Source organism: Saccostrea echinata, unplaced genomic scaffold (genome assembly GCF_033153115.1).
Source record: "Saccostrea echinata isolate AGI-Se365-2 ecotype Australia unplaced genomic scaffold, CSIRO_AGI_Sech_v1 ptg000013l, whole genome shotgun sequence".
NCBI lineage: Eukaryota > Metazoa > Mollusca > Bivalvia > Ostreida > Ostreidae > Saccostrea > Saccostrea echinata.
The window spans coordinates 6,626,089-6,640,645 of NW_026889762.1; the positions used below are offsets into that span (position 1 = coordinate 6,626,089).

Genomic DNA, 14,557 nt, shown 5'->3' on the forward strand with positions numbered 1-14,557 from the left:
ATTTTTAGCATAGGGTACCTAATATTTACCCCGGGAAATATGTTCACAGACAACAAAGTATTTGTAAAAAGAAATCACTGATGTTTAGTTCAGTAGGGCAATACATACAAATTGTGTGAAGTTCACCTATCTAGATCTATTAAATTGTTAAGAATGGTTAGATTGATACTGCTGATACCAGTTTATTTTATTTCATTTCCAAGGCTCGATAACCCTAACTGTATAAAATACATGTACTAAGAAATGAGAACTACTTAGTGTCTAAAAGTTTCTTAACTGACCTAAAAAAATTAAGTGATATTTATCAAATATTCTATATACAATTAGAATGCCAAAAATGTTAACTATGGTGCAAGCCAAACTCTAACTACATAACCATATTTTAATGAATGAAACATTATTGAAATATTCGCGCTTTCCCATAACATCTCTCTATTTGTTTATTCTTTCAAATTCTTCTAAAACATTCTCTTATAAAAACGTTTAAAAAAATTTGTATCTAATAATTTTCATTTTTGAGTGACATAAAGATTTCAATAGTAACCATTGTATTTATTATTATGTTTTTATAATTCAAAATTAATATTTCAATTTTAATCATTAAAAATCAATTATTCATCTCATTGTTTAATAATCTGAAAAGAAATGCTCGATAATTTCAAAGTTTTTTTTGTAAGCTGATAAGTGATAAAAAAAATCCAAGCCCTCTGTCGTTGAGAAGGAAAAAAATTCTAGTTCAAAACTATTGAACCTTGGAAGCCATTTACAGATTTGCATATGAAGTGTTCTTTTTGTATTTAAGGGCTGATTCCTTCGTACACGCACACTGCTAAAATGATGACTGAGATGCTTTTACATGCTGCTCTGATTGCGCATTATATTTTACTCCCAATCATTACTGTGAGCGAAACACAATCCGATTCTTATACACCAAATTTCAATAAGTCAGTAGATGTCAGAAAGTGCCTTGCAGAAATTAGAAACAGTGTTACCCGTTTTGGAGTTCTACCAGGTTCATGATGGGATAGTCTGTGGATTTGTTGTTTCGTTTCAATTATTCCGAGTGCGTGACAACAGATGATGGCAAATATCTACTGCCAGACCATGTTTTCAGTTAAATTATTATTTTCAATTTGGTAGTATAATCTATTAGATCCTATATGGTAATATCTTTTTATGCAAAAAGAAAAACATTTAATCTTTCGAAATAGAAATAGGCATGGTATGATTGGCAACAGTAATTTTTTATTCTTAAGGTCAAGAAAAATGATAATGACCTTGACCTGACCTTGCTTTTAAAATAAAACAGTCAAATTTAATCTAATTGATACCATCACTTAATGATAATGTCTTCTTGAATCTCTGACAATTTCATTAATTTTTAAATACAAGAAACATGAGAAGAGTGCCTCCTTAAGTAAAATGAGTATTTTTCATGTTTAGCATGTTTAATATTTTAATCCAAAGATGGTAAACTTTTTAATAATGCAAATATCTATACTCATATTTTACTATGTATCGGAATCTCTAGATGGGTCTGGGAATGATATATGAAAAAAAACCTTTTACATATTGTATGGCAAAATTCATTAAAGTCAAAACAATGTCATTGCAGAAAATCTTTATTTGCAGGGGAAAATAGAGGTATAACATATTATTAATACTTATGTTAGATAAGAAATTGGGGGCTTTTGCCTAACTTCAAAGTTCTAAAAAAATGAATGTTATTTTGATCGAAAAAGACTACAGAGAGAAAACGAGACTTTCTTTTGCCGTTATCTTTCTTTAAGAGCACAAAAATGTAAATGTATGAAATTACCGGAGCATATAGCGTTACCCCATCCTCTGCGTCATTTGGCATTAAGCTTTATATTTTTTCCTGATCCCTTTACTGTTTGCAGATAGTAAGCTGGTATTTGGTTTGGAAAATTTATTGGTTTTTCTTTCAAAGTTGTCTTCATTATAACTTTATATTTTAAAATCTAATGCATCTATTATTGTACTGAGCCCACAAACACGTTTAACCCGTCGATGAAAGTATTACTGTGCAAAATTGACTCTTTTTTTTACAAATTTTATTTTGAACTTTTGTTTTCAGTTTAAATGTGTTTATCGATTATTTTCCTTGATATGAATTCCAAACTTTGAATTACCCTCAACATTTTCTAATACCTGATAAAAACATTCATGTAATTATTTAATTTATCCTTCTTTCATGTCCATCTTATCAATTTTTTTCCAGACATTTTGTAATTTGCTCAACACTTGTCATTTTATTACCCAGTTAACTAATTATTGTCAAAGAACTCTATTAAAGCCAGAAAGAGTGTAAGTCTTTGGTTAGAGAAGAAATATCCTTCCTTCACTCTAACTATTTATATGCATGTTTGTTTGCCATTCGATATAATTAAGAGTCCCCCTTTTTTCCTGAATCAGAAACATAGCCAGTATTTCCAGTATATTTTAATTCACCCCAACAAGAAATTCAGTCTTTACGAAAGCCGGATAGGCTCATTTTTGACAAGACAAAAAAAAATTTAACTCGTTTTAACGAGATAATTATCTCGTAATAACGAGTTAGTATCTCGTTATAACGAGTAAGTATCTCGTTATAACAAGTTAATATCTCGTTATAACGAGTTAGTTATCTCGTTATAACGAGTTAGTATCTCGTTATAACGAGTTAGTTATCTCTTTATAACGAGTTAGTTATCTCGTTATAACGAGAAAATTATTTCGTTGTAACGAGAAAATTATCTCGTTATAACGAGTTATTTATCTCGTTATAACGAGTTATTTATCTCGTTATAACGAGTTAGTATCTCGTTATAACGAGTTAGTTATGTCGTTATAACGTGTTAGTTATCTCGTTATAACGAGTTAGTTATCTCGTTATAAAGAGATAAAAATTGATCTAGAATTGATATATCTAAGTAAAGAATAGACCATTATTTATAAGAAATATACAGAAGCAAGTCGATCAAATTTGTTTGAAGTATGCGTGATAAAGATTTTATGGAACAGCATACTAGTTTTTTGTGTTATGTCTTTGATTAGTATTGTTTATTGGAAAGACCGAAGACAAATATACGGAAACTTGTGACCGCCTCATGTTGTTGTGTTATACCTTAAAATTGCAAAATAGAATTAGTGTCATCTTCAAATGGAATGTATACAACATCAAAATTTTGTCAACTTGTACAAGGAGATCAGAAAAAAATGATATACTCTGGCTTATTTAACTGCCCTGTTCAAGCTTTCTTGAATTTGTTAAAATTATAATAATGTTTGCGTGATATTTGTCGCAATAAAAAATGCATAGAAATATAATCCCATTATTCTAAATATTCCGAATAAATCATGTGGATATGAAACCATTTGTTAGGCTTTAACGATCATATTTTGATAATTCCTTGCCTCTATGACGAATATCAAGAACTAATACTGTACTTATCACTTAATAATTTATATATTTCTTCTGTTTATTAAAAGAAAGAAACATTTTAATTTACCAATTTGGCATGGAATCTTAAATTACAATATGTAATTTTTGCGTTATCATCAATGTGGTAGAATTAAAAACTTTTGGAGCTCTTTATTCTACGGAAGTCACAAATAAAGGTGAAGGTCAGCATTAGTAAAAGCAGTTGACATGTGATCCTTTTTGGGTATAGAATGAAAGTTTAATATCTAAAGTTTACAATATGATAACCATTACTTAAGGTGTATTTCAAGCATAAATTTTGCCAAGAAATGTGTATTGTATGTTGAGACAGGATTTTTGATATTTTCCTTCGTGCTTCGCACTCATGAAAATATAAAAAAAAATTCCATATCAACTATAAAACATTGAATATCCTCTATTTATTACCCCCGCCCTCCCCCCCCCCCCCAAAAAAAAAAAATCATCAATCTCTTTTTGAAATAAAAATTATATGCTTGTAAAGTATACATAATAAATATTGTGATGAGGAAAATAATTAACGACATTGCTTCAATGTTGTATTAATAATATAAATGTACATATTTAGTATTAGGCCTATTCGTTGATCAATCCTAAGTAAAAAGATAATAAAAGTGAACTGGCTTTGTAAACTCTGTAAACTTTTTTTTTGTTTTGTAAACTCTGGTTTGACGTTCTGACACTATGTGGTAAACATATAGGATCCGCCAAATAGACGTGAATCTCAAATAGGTCTCCGTGAATCTCCACAACTTGGAACCCCCCCCCCCCCCCCCCCCCAAAAAAAAAAAAAAAATATAAACAGTGAATGATGACAGAATATTAGATAAAATTTCAATATCAGCAGATCAGATTTAACGTCTTATTACTTAAAAGGATGTAATATCATTTTTGCTTCACATTCCTCATTATCGTGGACAATATGCATAAGCTAAGTCAAAAAGTTCAAGGGGGGGGGGGGGGGGGGGTAAACCAAGTAAAATATTTGACAAGTAAAAAGAAAAAAAAAAAAGATTTGATATTCCAACTACGAGTATTCGCCATTATTTTCGGGAGATATTTACTCAGGTAAAAAAAATATGGAGGAAGGGGCACAAAGATACTCTTGACCGCCCCCTTTTCAAAAGTGGTGGTGTGGACATTCCCTCTATTACTACGCCTCTGATCTTACTGCTGATGTCTCACCATCCCCCGTCTTCAAAACATTTCTGAATCTCAGAAGTAACATATGTATAACACTGTAATCTATATATTATATGTTGCATCAACTCCTTACTCTGCAACTCTAGAGCAGACGCTGTACCACTGCGCCACGAAGGCGGCTTTTAAAAAAGTAATTTAGCAAATGACCAATGAAAAGGTAAGTAAATTGACGAGTTCCATTTTTATTGAAAAAGGAGGTGTCAATGTTGTAAAAAAAAAACCTGGACTTAATTTTATCGTGGGGAATGGCCGTAAGTTTTAATGTTATTAACATTAGCAATATTTTGTGATTTCGAATTTTCCAAAAGTTCTTTGCATTAGAATTTTTAAGTATCCACATCTGATTTACACGACTTCTCGACTGTATTGTTTTACAGTACTCCTGAAGTTTCTCCTTCACTGCTTTTAATATATTAGTGATGAATAAAGAAAGAGGTTTGATAGAACATGAACCATCCCAATGACAAGAATGTGTATTTTAAGAATATTGGATGTATGTGAAATACGGCGCTAATCAAGCTAAAAGTCCATTGAAACAATACAGGTTTTGAGTAGAGCTAACACGGACTTCTAAACACATCAGAGGAAAATCAGGTGTCATGGACAAAGGCGAAGACAATTCAGCGTGTAAATAATGGCCTAACAATTTGAATGCAAAACAACTGCATGCGACTGAATGATAGATTGTATTTACTGACGTAGTCATTATATTCACTACAGAATTTTCGAGGTGTTGACTTTAAAGGAGACTGTTAATATCATTTTTTCATGAACTTGGTGTGTCAATAGCTTACCTCCCTTAAGGATTTGTCCGTTCGTAAAGCATACTCTTGTTTATCGAATCAACTGGGAGATATAAATTCCATATTTATATGATATGGGTATTTTGCTACATAAATAAAGAAAATTGACCATAAAATAGTAGTCATTATCACGTTTATCATAAAGTTGGGCTGTAAGGAAACCATTAATGTCTTTTTGTAGTAAAATATCCAAATATGAAACAGATGTTTCAAATTGTGTAGTACCTTTTATTTTAAGTTGAAAGGGATGCCTAAAATCAACGTAGGAATGAAAATGAATATTTCAGATCTATATACAAACAAACAAAAGACATTTTATTTTGCTTGTTTTTTTTTTTTTTTTTTTTGTTTTTTTTTTTGTTTTTGTGTGTTTTTTTTTTTTTTTTTTGACGCTTCTGGCCGCAGTGATCAATATGCTAGGGCTACCACAGTGCTGCCCCACAATAGACATTCAATACAACAAATGTTACGACCCAAATTTGGTGGATCATGCACTGGGTAAATCACAAGTGCATGAATATCACCAATTCAATAATCAATAAAATTCAATCAATCATCAATCAACCAATTTATATATCAATCAAGTCGATTACTTGTCAAATACAAGTCAATGCACAAATTAAAATCCTGAATTTCAATTTACCACACACGTGCAATAGGATAGACAATGTAATGAGCGTAAGAAAATGTGTTGCACTCATCTACTTGCGTTGAGGTGCGACGGAAATTGCAAACAGACAGAATTCACCACCGCGACATAGGCTGATGTCGACGCTGTACCCAAAAGGCAGTCTTTATGGATTGCACAAACCCACAAAATTCACCGCTACTAAATAGCCTGGTGTGGACGGTGGACCCCGTGGGCAGTCTTCATGGGATACACATGCACAAAGAATTCACCATCGTGACATAGGCTGATGTGGACGCGAGGCCCAGCAGGCTGTCTTTACGGAATATGCGAAATAACAAAATTCACAACCTATTCACCACGGCAACATAGGCTGTTGTGGATGCTGTACCAAGCAGGCTATCTTCAGCTACAATGACATAAAAAATAAGCAGTATTTGTTCTAAAAACAAGAAGAGGGTTGGTGGGTAAAATTAAAACTCTGCTACAATTTTACTTTCTAAAAATTTCCATGACCTTAATTACCGTTTTATCGATTCTTCGAGACAGGAGGTTGTAAACAACTTATTATTAAACTATATGCGAATGGACCTTATTATCTGGAATGATAGCCTGTGACTTAGGGTGAAGATATACATTCGAATGGATTTAAATTATCCGGAATTAACAAATATTACTAGGGTTATTGAAATAAACATCGAATATCAATAATTCAATCAATCAATTATTAATCAATCAATTAATTCAAATAAAAATAAAGTAAATAACTTGTCAAATACAAGTCATTGCACAATTTCAAATCCTGAATTCCAGTTTACCACACATGCACAACAGGATAAACTATGTAGTGAGCGTAAGAATATGTGCTGCACTCCTCCAGTTGTGTTGAGGTGCGACGGAATACGCCACTTGCAAGGTCCATGAATACTCATGTCTTCGAGTAATCGCCACCAAAGGGGTGCCAAGAACCATGGTGACGGCGGCAGAACCTCAACGCAAATGGTCAACATCTACAAAGGACTGCTCATTCACTAATACAATCTTATAAAACAAGCAATTTACTTTTTTTTACTAATCAATGCATCGAAACAAAATGTTTATTTTAATAGTCACTTTACTAGGCTATTCCGTTATAACACTTTTAACAAATGTGTTAAAATGCAATAATGGACTTTTCACAATAAATAAAAACCCATTTAATCTCAATTTGTGGATATTTACATACAGTGCATTTCCTGTCCCGTTGGTTTATTTTATTGTATTAACTGCTTGGCTGTTACTCTTGTTAAGGCCTTTTATGGCTTTTAAGTCATTAGAATACCTCTAATATACATAGCTTGCTAGCTTGACCAAAGTAATATTAACTTAGGGAAAGTTAAACTATTTTTGAAAGTGTTGGCTGTAGTTGTATTGAGATTTGGACTGAATCAGAAAATAAGAAATTAAGATATTTATGTCAACGTCTCAACTTTACGACACGAGAATACTTTGAACTACCCCCCCCCCCCCCCCGCCCTCCCAATTTCCCAAGTTATATGAATTAAAATCCCTCTTCAAAATTTATGAACCATCTACCGAGATATACATTTGCAAAAAATATGCATGTGAATTTTAAAATCCTTGTAACGACTTAATGGATGCATAAACAAAGCTAAATACCCCCTCCCTCCCCTTGTTGCATCTGATTGCAAAATAATGTGCTTTAGTAGTTGCTTCCCTAATTGAACTGAACGAGATTTAAATTTTGTATTCCACAATAATTTCATATATGATATAAAGTTACAAACTATCCAATACTGACTAAACATGCTCGCTGTTTCCCTGAAAAAGAATAAAAACAGAATACCTTTTATGAAGGATCACTGAAGTACCGTACTTGCAAGTGCGCTCGAATAGTCAAACTATTTTAATTACCAATAACTCTCAGGGCATAATAGAACCTTTTTACCTATTCAATGTCTTATGTTAATCTTACAATTTAAAGTACCACTAAGTTTAGTGCCGCATGTCAATAGGGCAATTTAACCTATTTCAAACAAAGGGACCCCAAGCAAAACAAGAATTATTAGTATTCAAAAAATGAGTAGATACTAGTTATGTTATACGTATAATAAAACCTTTGTGTCGGATTGTTAGCATGCTGACACCAGGAATCGCTGCATACTCATGGTTTCCAATAGGGAGATTACACAGAGGGCTTCAAGTGCCTTTTCTATTCCTCTTGGGTTTCCCTGGTTTTATGCTAGAAGTTAGTTGAATCATTTTGGAAGATAGTGCATTACTCTTGAAGTCAAGATCTTATGCTTTTTCTTCAAAGCATATAGACTAGATGATTTCTTTCCCTCATATGGATTTTGTCACATTTTTTTTTCAATGTATGGATTCACGCTTTGTTTCAGTAGTAAAATGATGGTGGTGTCATCATTTTCTATAACAGTAGACACCTTTATTTCCTTTGTCCATTTTTTTCTCTATCGTGCTGGTGACCATACTTGGTTCATAGATTTAGAACTTCTTAAAAAATTCAAAATACAAATTGAAAAACAATGTCAATGTAATGTTTAGGAAGATTAATATTGCATTTAAAAGTTAAATTCAAAGATATGTATATTTCTCAGTATCACAAATTGCTATTTTAGCAGCTTACTAAGTGTTCAGTCAGTTTATTTTAAAAATAAACAAACACATGTATATAAAACCAAGAGTAACACATACCTGCATACATTTCTTAACCTCAAATATGCATACATGTATCCAAACAACTCATTTTAATTGAAGTATTTAATACCTTCCCAATTTTGTCTACAGTCATGTTCCTTAGCTTCTTCCCCATTCCTCTCAACCGTAACTGTACCTCAGTCGGTAGAGCACTCGTTCCGAGATCGTGAGGCCTTGTGTTCGGCTGCGACTGACCCAAGTCAATAAAAAAAAAAGATAGCAACTGTTCCTTCACCAAGCACTTTGGAGTGAAAGTTGCGGGTCTTTCGGATGAGACCTTAAAAACCGAGGCCCCGTGTCACAGTAGGCGTTGGCACGATAAAGAACCCTCACTGCTCAAAGACCTGAGTGCTAAGTAAACTTCTAAATTTGAAGCCCTTCATCGGTATACGTTGACGTCTCTATATGAGTGAAAAATTCTCAAACGGGATGTTAAACAATAAACAATAAATTCAATCCCTCTCAGCACTTTCACATATTCGGCATACCTTGCTGCTACCTTCGTAGCCTATTACTATTCCAATGTGTTCACTAATCATTAAGCAGTGTCCTTCAATTAAAATGAAACGGAATTAAAGAAAAAATATTACTTGGACCTCACATCTAATGTTGATTGCAGACATTACAGCTGCAGACTATCAGCTTGTCTTACTTACCTAAAAGTCTGTCAAATGAGTGACCACTTCCTCTCCTCTGCTGTCCAGCGTCTTAACTAACAGTTAGTATTTTCAGCTCCTTCGTTTCTAAAAAAGAAGAATGTCTTTTTTGTTTTTGCTTTATTTTATAATTATTATTACCCCTATTATTATCATTATTATTATTATTATTTTGAAATATTGATTAAAAGAATGCCAAAGTACAATTTTGTCAGGGAATATTGTGGCATATATTATAGATCTAACATCATTATTTATGGATGTATACATGAATATACTTACTTAACTGTTTCTTTGATTTCATCTTGTAAAACATGTTAGATAATGTCCTCAGCAACTTTTTCAATGGCTAGCCCTGTCTCTGTTTTCTATTCTGGAAGGTATTCGTACTTATAGCAGGAATATTCATCGATGAAAGTATAGTTAATAATAAGGAGCTTAGATCACTAATTATGGCTGACTTCGAGTGAAAACTCTAGTTGGTAAAGGAAGTGATAGATCGCATGGTCAAACTATCGAAGAAGTCGAATACAGAATAGTCTTGTTAGATAGAAGAAATATGGCTGACTTGGTGTTTTTCATAGAAATGATTACAGATAAAGAGCAGTTAATGGCGATTGAACAGAAAAAAATTGTCTTGTAACTTTTTTATATTTGGACAACAACAAGAGAAGGTCAACCCCCAAAGTTCGCACGTATGAAGAGGTTTAAAGTGATATAAAACTGTACAGAAATGTTGGCGATTTCAAGATTCATTACAGAATCGATTTAGAAATGTTTGATTTCATGTTGCGAGAACTTCATGGAAGTCTAGAGCGCCATAACCGAGGGTGGTCAGCACCTGTCCACGCAGCTATGTTAAGGCTTCCCTAAGCTTTAAAATACGCTCAAAACATACGCAGCTATGTTAACGCTTCCCGAAGCTTTAAAATGTGCTCAAAACATAATATGTCATTGCGAGGTCGGTTTTGGTTTTAATTCATAAGTATTGAACTTTAGTACTTCCAATTCATATAGAGGGTTTCCTCGGCTATATATTAACATATTTGTTATGATATCACATGACCTAATTGATCACGTGACGGTCATTCGTAATTTTTTGAAGTGTTTCATATAAATTGCTCCGGCGCAGCTGATTAACACAATAACTATTAACATTTTGTTATATAAATAAACTCATCGTATCCTTGTGTATCCGAAATGTGCTTGGGAAAAGTCATAGTATTACTTGGGTACAAAATATTTCCTGAGAAATTCAACCAACCTACAAATCTGAGGGTATTTTCCACACAGTATCGTAATCTGTATCAAAACAAAGCCAACACACATTTTTCCCAAGCAAGATTCGGTTAGAGAACAACCTCTTCTTACAGATTTCCACAAAAATTCTCAGATTAATCCTCAATAATCACCTGCGCCAGACTCTTTTATACACCCAAAATAAATTCTACCTCCAACCACGGGTATAAAACAGAGTACATTTCAAAAGTATATTTTTCATAAGCATTTTAAACATGATGAATTTCAATCAAGGGTAGGTAAGCGGTGTATTTTTAAAATATTCGGACATATAAGACTTAAAAAACCTTTAACGACCCGTGAATTTTGCAATATCTATCTAGCATTTTACATGCAGTTTGAAATAAAGTGTAAAGTTCATGACAATCTCCCCGTCTTAACACCTCAAGTTTGCAGTGACCTGACGTCATTTTCCATTATGACGTCATATTTTGGTAGTTCAGAGATGTGAAGGCACAGAGTGCACTGTCATATTCTTCGGGAAGCCTTAACCTACCTGCGCAGCCCAAGAAACAGCTGCTTGTTTTTCTTAACTTCATAGGAAATCAACAGTCTATGAGAGAGTGTGGACATTTTTTTGGACTTTCTATATCCACCCTCATGACGTTATAAACCGTGTCTTCTCTAACAAAAAAATACTATAGTAAACTATAGTTAACTATAGTTTACTATAGTTAACTATAGTAAATCAAAGTTCCAAAGTTTTCACTATAGTAAATCAAAGTTCCAAAATTTTCACTATAGTAAATCAAAGTTCCAAAGTTTTCACTATAGTAAACCAAAGTTCCAAAGTTTTCACTATAGTAAATCAAAGTTCCAAAGTTTTCACTATAGTAAACCAAAGTTCCAAAGTTTTTAGTATAGTAAATCAAAGTTCCAAAGTTTTTACCAAAGTTAATAAAAGTTTCAAAGTTTTTCCTATACTTAATCAAAGTTTCGAAGTTTTTTTCGTTAGTTTAACAACTTATGTATTTTTAATATTTTTTTTTTATTATTATTTAGCCGTTTTAGGGGAGGGGTGGATATGGGGTTGGTTAGGACTGGTTTTTGTTGTACATCTTTATTTTCATATACAAAGTAGTTAACTTGAATGCAATATTTACATTTAAAAATTAAAAAAAAAGAATACATGTTGATTGAAGTTGATGATGCAGAAATGATTCTAAATGACACATTTTTTTTTTATAATATATTATTTTTTCTCCATAAATAAGACTTACGTTACATCTGCATAACATTAAAATTAAATACATTGAAATAAATATTCTTATTTATCGGCGCAAGCGACAATGTTTACATTAAAATTCATATCTTGTACATTATTATTTTAGGGGAGCGGTTGGGTTTTTAAAATGTTCTCTAAATCTTTTATGAATCTTAAACTTGAAATATCATAAAATGTAAAGAATGGGAATCAAAAACATAATTCCACGGGATTTATCGTACTTAATCAAAGTTTCAAAATTTTTACTATAGTAAATCAAAGTTCCAAAGTTTTCACTATAGTAAATCAAAGTTCCAAAGTTTTTACTATAGTAAATCAAAGTTCCAAAGTTTTCACTAAAGTAAATCAAAGTTCCAAAGTTTTTACTATAGTAAATCAAAGTTCCAAAGTTTTCACTAATGTAAATCAAAGTTCCAAAGTTTTTACTATAGTAAATCAAAGTTTCAAAGTTTTCACTATAGTAAATTAAAGTTCCAATTGAAAGTTTTTACTGTAGTAAATCAAAGTTCCCAAGTTTTTACTTTGGTACTATAGTTAACTATAGTAAACTATAGTTAACTATAGTTTACTATAGTATTTTTTTTTGTAAGGGATGGAGGCAGTTTTGGATCTGCAAACGAGGGTATTACACTCATAATTTTGGACTTTTTAATTATGAACGTGGGTTATAAAATAGCAAATATATGGGAAAATTTTATGTTAAATCATATAGTCAAGACATATCAATACATACGTTTGTTATATATATATATATATATATATATATATATATATATATATATATATATATATATATATATATATATATATATATATATATATATATATATATATATATATATATATATATATATACAATGCTGCTTGTGCAAATGCATCATTAAAACAAGAAATCTTGAAATATTTAAGAAGAAATGTAATCAGAAATCTATGGCCTGCTAGTGGACTTTTGCGAGAAGCGCTGACTTTTACAATCGACAACTTACTTTTACACTAGGAAAATATCTGGAAGCTCTTTTGCGATATAAATATTTAGTTTAACATTTACTAAATCGATAATAATCGGTCATTTCAGAGCCCATATTACGTTGTCTAGGAAGAGAAAAGCAACTGACATACAAACAGCCCCCTCCCCTCCCAGCTTAACCAACTACTGCCAAGTTTTCCTTCCGGAATATTTTTTTCTTCATTATTTAGTTCCTGAAGAACATGAAAATAAAAGGAGATACTATCTTTCATGAATAAGACATTTTAAGTAATTTTATTCTTCCTCCAATAATCTCTGGTGTTGGTAAATGATGTAAGTGCCCCTAAAACCATAACTTTAACCATTATTTATGTTTTCGTATCTATTATCAATTCCGTACCTCCATACATAACACAGGTTTAAATGCCAAAGTAAGCCGTCAACTGTAAAAGTCAGCGTTCTCTCAAAAGTCCATAACGTTGTATTTTTCTTTCACATTTCATTTACGGTATATCATTCAGTGGCCATCTGCTCAGAAACAGCAGCAAACTGCAAGAGAGGTAGAAGACAAATATGGCATTCCAGGTGTGATAGGGTTCATGGATGGCACTCATATCAGTCTTGCAAGTGCACCTGACGGTGACAGAGACTATTATAACAGAAAAGGTTTTCCATCAATGCAGTTACAGGTACTAGTATCTAACCAGATCCAAAATTATTGTATAAAAGTAGTGTAAAGAGGATCCATGTATTCCATTTCACCTTTTAATTTCAAGATGTGTTAAACCTTAAACATTTTAAAATCATTTTGTCATTTCCAGTTTCAGTTTAAAAACTTCTCTGAGAATAGTATTTTACCATGTTTACTAGAACTTGTCACATATCTTTCTGCCTTTTTAAAATAATATATCCTCAATTTTGCAGGTTGTGACCGACAGCAACATGCTAATCATAAGTGCATACACAGGGTGGTCTGGATGCACCCATGATGCAAGGGTTCTGCGTAATTCAACACTGTATCAGAAAGCAGAAGAGGGCCAAGCCATAATTAACAATCATCACAATTTGGCTAACAATGCCTATCCTTTGCGCACTTGGCTAATTTCCTTATTCAAAAATTATGGACACCTTACACCACAACAGCAGAAGTACAACACCAAACTGTCTAGTGCAAGACAATCAGTAGAAAGGTGTGTTGCCCACCTTAAAGGAAGGTTTCGTCGTTTGAAGGAGGTGACATTTCACAACCCAAGGCATATAGCAAAATTAATTATGGCTGGGTGTATTTTGCACAATTTGTGTGTGAATAGTTCATGTTATTGAATAGTTCATGGACACTAATGCAATCCTAGAAGATGCAGAGAATGAATGTGAGAACATCTACCAACAAGGAGTTCATGGTGTGGCAAGGAGACTAAAACTTCTTCAACAAATTTAAAATGTGTGTGACCATGAAAATGGAACACTTTATAAAATGGATGTGTAATCAGGGATGTGTATACTTTCGCAAGTTGCCTATCTTGTTATAATGAAGGATCCCGGTGTAATAAACTATTCTTCACCCTGTTTTCATCATTTTGACTTGCTGATATTTA

General features: G+C 32.4%; 1 protein-coding gene across 1 annotated transcript; it reads left to right on the forward strand.

Moving 5' to 3' along the window:
• Positions 1 to 13,474: 13,474 nt before the first annotated feature.
• LOC133186296 (putative nuclease HARBI1) lies at positions 13,475 to 14,285 on the forward strand (the record flags this gene model as incomplete). Its single annotated transcript, XM_061321517.1, has 2 exons — positions 13,475 to 13,651; positions 13,887 to 14,285. Coding segments are annotated over 2 exons (576 nt in total), but the record flags the coding sequence as incomplete, so codon positions are not given.
• Positions 14,286 to 14,557: the final 272 nt, after the last annotated feature.